This window comes from Nannospalax galili, unplaced genomic scaffold (assembly GCF_000622305.1).
Source record: "Nannospalax galili isolate Female #2095 unplaced genomic scaffold, S.galili_v1.0 scaffold46, whole genome shotgun sequence".
Taxonomy (NCBI): domain Eukaryota; kingdom Metazoa; phylum Chordata; class Mammalia; order Rodentia; family Spalacidae; genus Nannospalax; species Nannospalax galili.
Window position 1 is genome coordinate 3,050,048 of NW_008355790.1, and position 8,927 is coordinate 3,058,974.

Below are 8,927 nucleotides of genomic sequence, written 5' to 3' on the forward strand. Positions count from 1 at the left end.
TAAGAAGACATTTTTTTCCTAGAAGTAAAATTTAGTGGAGGAAAATATCTCTATCATGATTACAATTTTCCCCAAAGTCTCCTAAAGTAGATAAGTACATTAAGTGGCTATGTAATGTTTGGTAAAGGAAGTTGGTTTAACACTTCCTATGATAAAACAAACACTTAAATTCATTAGAATGCTTTTAAATTTTGGACCTTATTCTAGAATGTTGAATTAATGGCTATTCATGACCTACTTGTTACCTTGGGATATTTTCTTTTGTAGATGAGTCCCATCTGATGAAGGCATGTTTGTGAATGAGAAAAGGTGTAATGAATGGGGTCATACCTTCTGACAGCCAGTTAGGTGCTAGAAACAACACACCACTCATCTACACAGAGACCAGTCATCACAACTAGACTGTCTTTTGTACATAAATCAGCTATAGCTAAGTTTTAACCATTGTGTGAAAACAGTTTTAGCGTCTACAATTGATGCTTGTACCCGACTCTGCCCTACCTCACAGAGGCTTTGGTTACAACTCATCTTCTTCACATATTTAAAAACTGTCTCTCTTCTATTTCAATGCCTGGAGACTGGAGGAGGTTGTGGGGTCCCACATTTGACTACATGTAAAAGCCTATAAATGTAATTTTTATGGATATGACAATTAATACTTTAAATTTGTTTTCTAACAAATCTAAACAATCTATGGGGGGGTGCAGTAATAGATGCTAGCCCAGTCCTTTAAGATATAGAAGTGGCTTGTCACTTTAAGCCAAGCTAGTTAAGAACAACAGTTTTATTTGGAAGCTATATTTTCTCCAGGATACCATAAGTAAAAGCCAGCACATGTCACTGTCACTACCCTGGACTGGCTTGCACATGTACTCTAGGCTACCACTTGAATCAACAAACGGTGTTCATTTATCATTACTCACCTTTTGCTCTTGAGGGAGAGGAAGGAGAGGAACTAATGAAAGACTTGGTAAGGGTGGAGCTTGATCCTGGGAGGTCTGCCTGACCAGGGCTGGTTCTGCTTGCACTCTGATCGCCCAAGCCCCTGGGTGGACCCACTGCAGGTTCACTCTTCCTCCGTTTCCTAAAATCACTGGCCATGCTTGCAGAACTGAAGGAGGAAATCAGTATCACTTTGACTGGTGTTGGAGGAGGTTAGAAGCAACACACCACTCATCTACACAGAGACCAGTCATCACTACCAGTCTCTTTTGTACATAAATCAGCTATAGCTTAGTTTTAGCCATTGTGTGGTTAAACCATTTCTGAGCACATGCACCAGAAAACTGGTGGATCACACCAGAGAATGGTACAACACCCTTTCTGCTAAAGTTGTGTTGTGAGAAACTCATTCCTTCACATTCCAAATGATTTCTTTGGAATCAACTGCTAACAAACTTACAGATCAACATTTTTAAGGAAACTTTCAAGCTTACAGAAAAACTGATGGGAATGTATAGGTTTCTTATACCCATGGGTTCCAGTTCCACAAGTTCAACTACCTGTGGTTGAAAATATTAAAAGCTATGTTGGTACTGAACTTGTATACTTTTATTTATTATGCTTCCCTTAAGTAATACAGTATAACAACCATTTTTCAAAAGACTTATTTTTATTTCATTGTTTTGCCTTCATGTATATATGTACTACATGTGTGCCTGGTGCCTATGGAGATCAGAAGAGGGTACTAGATCTCCAGAAACTGGAGTTAAAGATAGTTGTGAGCCACCACATGGGTGCTGGGAACTGAACCAGGATCTTTGCAAAAGCAGCTAGTTCTCTTAACTGCTAAGTCATCTCTCCAGCCTCAATAACCATTTTTTTTTTTTTACTATTTAAACACTTTAATTTTTATTTCTACTAAATATGATTTGGAGTCATTCACCCTATTTTCCATGTTTTTTTTTCATTGTATAAGCACAGCCTTATACCGAGGGTTTTTGTGATCCTCAGTTCTTATTTTTTTTAACAACAGTTTTTGTAGCTTTTATGTTGTATTATGCCTGTTTTTCTATAACTATCCTGCTGTGTGAGGCTCTGTGTGCTTTTGTAACAGTCTTTAGGTCAGATTAAGATCCTAAACTTCAAGTATTTCAAACATATTAGATGTCTATGTAGATGATAAATATAATAAAGGAGGAGTTGGGAGAACTTTTTTTGTGATATTAGTGTAGTTGGGTAGCACTCATAAATCTAATTCATGAAGGACACAATTCACAAAATTTTCTACTTAGGCTGATACAAATTTGTAGAAGGCAGTGTAATATTACAGATCTATTTGTTGATGATACACTGTGACTGTGAGTTTGTGATATTCAGCTTTGTTATTGACCTATATCTGAGTTTTGGCAATATTTGAAATTAAGTGTGCTATTAAATCTATTACTAGAGTCCATCTTGGTCAGACTCTAAGGGCAGTTACCAGTAGTGGTTACATGCTATCCTATCTTGGCTCTCTGTTTTCCGATCTTTTCAAGATATTGCATTTAAATTTTAGTTTCTTCAAACATAGGTGGGGCACTAGTATTTAACTCATAGTGTTATCTATGGTTTGAATAGTTTATGTACTTTGAATGCCTGCTGTGCTGTAAACCCTTATTTACTGACAGTGAAAACATTTCTGATTTCTGTGATCAGAGTATAATTAGCAATTATTCATTAATAGTTTCTAATTTATAAAATCTCTGACATCGTTATATATAAAATAACACTGAGAATTAGTTATTTGTACCCTTCCCTCACTGGAAGAAAACTGAGGGCAGCAGAAACAACAAAGGGAAGGATCAGTCTCTGGGAAGGAGTCCAGAGTCACATTACCTAACGTTTACAAATTCCTGAATGTGAACATATAAAGTAATATATAAAAATATGGAGCAACTTAATAAGGTATAGTAGTTAAAATAAGAATAATAGATACACTCTATCCTTTACTATTTCAATAGGAATATTACTACCAAGAAAACATCCATGGGCACAGACTACCTGATTAGTGTAGTGCAATGAGATTCTTACCTACTGGGTCTTTCCAGGCTTCTGTCTGTGGACTGATATATGGAGGCCTGTGAAGAAAGAATAATAGTGCTATGAAAATAATTACCATGGAAACTTTCATTTATTTACTCACTGATTTATATACTCTAGAAAGAATATTCTAAATGTTGAGATTAAAAGAACCATTTATTCTGATCATGAAAATATCTTCCCAAAGTGAAACCATGCAATTCAATTTATATACTTTTTTCCATTTGAGTTCTCTTTCAACAAGCCGTGTTGTATTCTGTGAGGTAACTCAAGCTCTACACAATCTAAACATTTGCTTTACTGGTGAGAAACAAAACCAGTAGCATTATTCTTAGGAATAATGATTTGAAAAAAACAAGTGATTCTACAGCATCAGTTTTAGATTCTTTTCTACCTATGGTTGAGATAAGTAGAAATTTCCTACATGAAGGAATGGTTTGATTTTTTAAAGAAGATGTTTAAAGCCATCATTCAGTACTTGTACAGTAGAAACTCATTTGCAATTTCATTATTGTTGCCAGGTATTATTTAAAATAAAGCATGTAAACAGAACTCGATAGATCCTTCCTTTGTGAACACAGACACTCGATTTTCATAAGACACACAGAATTTGATTTAAAATTTTTCCTAAACTACCTGGGACTTCAATCAGGTAAAGATTCATAAGTATCAAATAAGATGAGTTCAGAGTTAGTTTAAAAGAAATGATCTAGGGGCTGGAGAGATGGCTCAGCGGTTAAGAGCACTGACTGCTCTTGCAAAGGACCCGGGTTTGATTCCCAGCACCCACATGGTGGCTACAAACCATCCTTAACTCCAGTTCCAGGGGAATCTGAAACTCTTTTTTTACCTCCATGGCATTGCACGACACAGGTGCACTCACATACATGAAGGTAATACACTCATACACATAAAATGAAAATAATAAAATATTTAAAAAAGAAATGATCTAATGAATCAAATTATAACCTTTTAAAAGTGTGCTTTAAACATTTTTTTTACTCAGGACAGTACACTAAAATTTAACCAGGCACAGGGACAGACACAAAGTTCTTATTATTGTGGCTGTTTACTGAGGAACTGGAAGTATCTAAATTGCAAGAGAATTTGTGAACATCGAGGGTGACATGGAAAGCTGAAAGTAGACAATACACTGTCTATCACTCACAGCAAAGTCTATACCAGGTGAACATGGTTTGGGGTTTGGCTATATTTGTTGCTCAGTTCATCATCACAAACAAACTTTGGTTTGAAGAAAAATGGAAACTTTATTTTGAAAAGGTTTATATGAAAACCTCAAACTGTCAGCCAGAGTGGAAGACCAAAGAGAATTAGTGTCTTCTGGATAGGACAGGACCTCTGCACTCATGAACTCATGGCAGCTGTGATTGCCTGCACAAGATCTGCACAAGATCAAGACAGCTGATAGTCCAACATGGAGGTTGGAGGGGTTCATGAGCCTTCACTTCTAGCTGAAGAGCTATGGACAGATGATGACTTCTGGGACAGGGAGAGTCAGTTTTCTTTAAGGATGCGACCCCTGGTAAGTCAACCACGCTCCAGTGGACAGCTGGACCCATACTCAGGTGTATATGGATAGCACAAATTGGAACTTGGGGTTATTAAAAAAAACATGAAGTTGGGGGTGTGGAGGTGTGGAGGTGGGGGTGGATCTGGGAAGAGTTAGGGAGATGAAGTGGGGGTGGTGAATATGATCAAAATATATCATAAAATTCTCGAAGAATAAAAATATTAAAAAAACTATCAGCCAGGAAGACAAAATTTGTCAAATTTTATCTTAAATTCCAATCACACCAAAACATTTTATCAAATATTAAAAATCTACCTAGAGGAACTAAAATCTCACTTTATAATAATTTCCATTACTCTGCTTCTATTAACTGGCAAATTTGTATTGGTTAGCCAATTAAAACATTTGAATACAACTATGAGCCTTTATGTAGATTGGTCTGACAAACCTTCTAATGCTTAACTCTAAAGTTGCTTATGTTAAATAATATCGTAGTTTAATTCTCTTTTACTGATTGAGAATGGAATCTCACCCAGAATAAAATAAAAGTATCTTTTGGTATGAAAATATTCCTCTGTCCCTTTATACAGAAAGAGTATATTCAATATTTTTGGTTCTTAGAAAATCCTTTGGTTCCTATGTTTTCAAGAAATATAAGCAGAAAAATACTCTGCTATTCTGATAAGTTTACATGATTACTTTAATTTGTTTGAATTGGACATTAGAAAGAAAAACAGATAGGGGCTGGAGGGATGTCTCAACAGTTAAGAGCATTGACTGCTCTTGCAGAGGATCTGGGTTCGATTCCCACCACCCACATGGCAGCTACAAACCATTCTTAACTCCAGTTCCAGCAGAATCTGAAGCCCTCTTCTGACCTCCACAGCATTGCATAACATGGGTGCACTCACATACATGCAGGCAATACACTCGTACACATAAAATAAAAATAATAAAGTATTAAAAAAAGAAAAACAGATAAACAAGAAAAAAGGAAAATGATAAATGCTACAAAGCCTGATAGTTAATTCTACATCTTTGCAGAAGAGTGACACCAATGAGCCCCAGAACACCACCATCTGTGGTGATCCTAGGGTTTACAGGACACCCCAACACACACTTAACCAGTGAAGGGGTCAAGTTCTGAACACTCTCGGAACATCCTTCAGACCATCAGAAATACTGAATAGCCAGTTATGATGAGCTTGAACAATACTGTAATTTGAAATGAGATATTGTGTGAGAATTGATTATGTTTCAGACTTGTGCCAAGAAACTAATTATTCTTCCTTGTCCTGCTTTTCATATTCTAAATAAGCTAAAACCATTTAAAAAACATTCTTTTTACATTCACTGTGTGGGTATTTGATGTATATACACGCATGCATATATGTGTGTGCATGTGAAGGTCAATGAACAACTTATAGGTATCAGTTCTTGCCTCACATGACATGGATTCTGAGGATCGTACTCATGTCAGCAGGCTTGGCAGTGAGTGCCCTACTGGCTGAGCCATCTTGCTGGCTCATAAAAGTAATTTTTGATTTTATGTATCCTAAAAGAAAATGTACTTGTCAATTGCAAAGTATTAGTAAAAAGTTTAGTGATACTCATCCTGAAGTGAAAATTGTCTCCAAAAAAGTAGTAGCCCATTTTAACCAACCACAATCTACTGTGATTTTAACCGTATTTAGAGTTACTGTTATTTTGACTCTAGAAGGTCATATCAATAGTGTGAGGACATTAACTCATTCTTCTGCTAAGTGATTACTCATGAAACTTTGCTTACAAATTCTTAACTTGTCTTTTAAAAATTCATGTTTGTTTTACGTTTTTACACACTGTTGCTTATAAGATGCATGGTAAGGCAATTCAATACTTTTTACTTGGCATATGTATCATCTTGTGATTTTCATATACTATAATTTGGTGGTATTTAAATCTCCTTCTATATCCTTACTTCCCCTTACTGCACCCTGCCCAATTTAATGCACAGGCCTAGGCCTATAGAGTCTAATTTATGTTCCCAAGTGCCTTTCAGCTCGTGCCCATCCACTGGAGCCTGGTCAACCTACCAAGCTACAAAGAGTCTCATCCTTGAAGGAGACTGGCTATCCCCATTTTATAGTTTTTTTTTTTTTTTTTTTTTTTTTTTTTTTTTTTTTTTCTCCCTGCCGCCTCAGCTGGCCTGTGTGTGACAGGGTCTCTCTGTAGCTCCAGCTGGCCTGGAACTTGCTATGGAAACCAGGCTGGCCTTGATCTCACAGAGATCCACTTGCCTCTGCCTCTTGAGTGATGGAATTAAAGGCCAGTACACCACGCCTGGCTAAAATTTGTATTTTAAATTAGCCAAGTATTAGGGTTCATTTTTACATTTGCAAGCAAATGTCTCAGATGTATTTGATTAAAAAAAGTCCTTTATGACATATTCAAGGTACTTGATAAAGGTTAGCTAAAATAATATCTAATAATTAAAATTTTGCTAGAAATATTGTAGTAATGTTATTAAAGACAGAATCTAAATATCTTATTGGGTCATATTTTCTTACACACTGAAAACCCATGTTCTAAATTAATATTGTACTTTAACATGCTGTTAAAAATCACTCATCTCTCAATCCCAAAGAGATAATGACAGTTTAATTACCATCAAAGTGCTTTCTAGGCAATTTTTGTGTCACTACCATAATATTAGATAATGTGTTACATTGAGTTTCTCACTTCGTTATGCTGAGGAATTATTGTGCAGTGATAATTCCTAGAACACATTTTATACAAACTGAATAGTTAAAATACAAATATTTGTTTCTAGAAGAGCTGAGCTTCAAATACATCATTTGGAAATGGTTAGAACTGTGTAAACAGTGCCAACGTGAAGACTGAGAGATCAGCGTTTAATGTTTCTGGCTATCTAACTAGGTGATTTTACATATTTTCTTAAAGTTATTCCACTCTGCTTTTCTTCACTAGAAAATGAATGAGTTAGATATGATATTCTTTTCTGAATCCTGTTTTAGTTCTCAATGAGTCGTCTTGAAGGACATTCCAGAAATATCTGATCAAAATATCTGAGAAAAATATTTGACTGAACTGAGTTTCAAAATAAACTCTTAGGTTGCTCCTACGTTGAAATAATAAGCTTCTTTCATATGCTGAGTCAATGTCCAAACATAGAGAATAGAATTGCTTGTTTGACTTGGTTTTCTTTAGAGTACAGGTCTGGCTACGAAATGTGAGCCTTGAAAAATTATTGAGTTCAATGTTCAATAACTCTGGAGAGTTTTTGCTTACTAGATTTTGTTTTTTATTTAATATAAAATATTTTGGTCACTTTCCTGTGATGCTTGCTACATGATAGATAATTTGGAACTGCAGGTTGAACCTCTAGAAATCTGAGTTTTTCCTCTTTGGATTCTATGCTTGCAGTTCCAGTTGTCACTACTCTGTCAGTAGCATCTCCTGCAGTACACCTTTTCTTAGTTCTGTCTTCGTGCACATATTTTTAGTGAGGGCTACTAAATTAAGATGTTTATTAAGTGTGCTATTCACTTAAGGCCACAGAGCATTGACTGTGATAAACTCAGTGTGTCCACCTGTCTGGTAGTTAGCAAAGGCACGCCCTTTCTGCTTGTGTCTCCTGATGTGCTTTCCGAAATAATCTTCCAGTTTATTCACAGAGAGCAAGATTTGACTTAGGATACGTTCTGCTTTTTTTTTTCTTCAATACTCTCTTTTCCTACTCCAAGTAAAAATTCACATGGACTGCCTAAATGCTTCACCCAGAGGATTGTCAAAAGATGTCTTAGAGATTTCAACCAAATTTTATCTCATATACCAGTGATTATCTGTTGTACTGGCTGCCTGAACTAGAGTGCCAAGATTAGTGACACCTGTCAAGGGGATAACTCAGAAGTCATAATGCACATATAAGGTATTTGTCATTCCTAGTCTTAGTTTCTTTGATTTATTTATTTTTATTTTATGTGTACGAGTGTTTTGCCTGCATGTATGAAAGAGAACCGATGTCATGCAATGCCCATGAAGGCCAGGGTGCTGAATCCCTTAGAACTAGACTTAAGGATGGTTGGTAGCTGCCATGTGGGTGCTGGGTCCCCTGCAAGAGCAGTCAGTTCTGTTACACTAACTGATGAGCCATCCCTCTAGCCCTGTCACCCCTATTCTTGACTGGTGGTAAAGTCCACAAGTTATAGGCACTTAGGAAAATGAAAGAATAACAACATTAAAAACACACAGTTTCATACAGAAAAAATTCATTCCAAGGCTATTGACATTGAGATGTTTTCACATGCATTTCTAATCTCTATATACATGACTATCACTGGTCACAGTCGCCCACCTTCTGAGCTCCTCGGCA

General features: G+C 36.2%; 1 protein-coding gene across 29 annotated transcripts in view; it reads right to left on the bottom strand.

Moving 5' to 3' along the window:
• Positions 1-8,927, bottom strand: part of LOC103750489 (sorbin and SH3 domain-containing protein 2) — a 217,381-nt gene that overhangs the window by 36,751 nt on the left and 171,703 nt on the right. For all 29 annotated transcript variants that reach the window (XM_029556344.1, XM_029556354.1, XM_029556353.1 and 26 more), the window contains 2 exons: positions 3,013-3,059; positions 924-1,111 (listed from right to left, as the gene is read on the bottom strand). In XM_029556344.1, the coding sequence (XP_029412204.1) occupies positions 924-1,111; positions 3,013-3,059 (235 nt within the window). The remainder of the gene's footprint in view (positions 1-923; positions 1,112-3,012; positions 3,060-8,927) is intronic.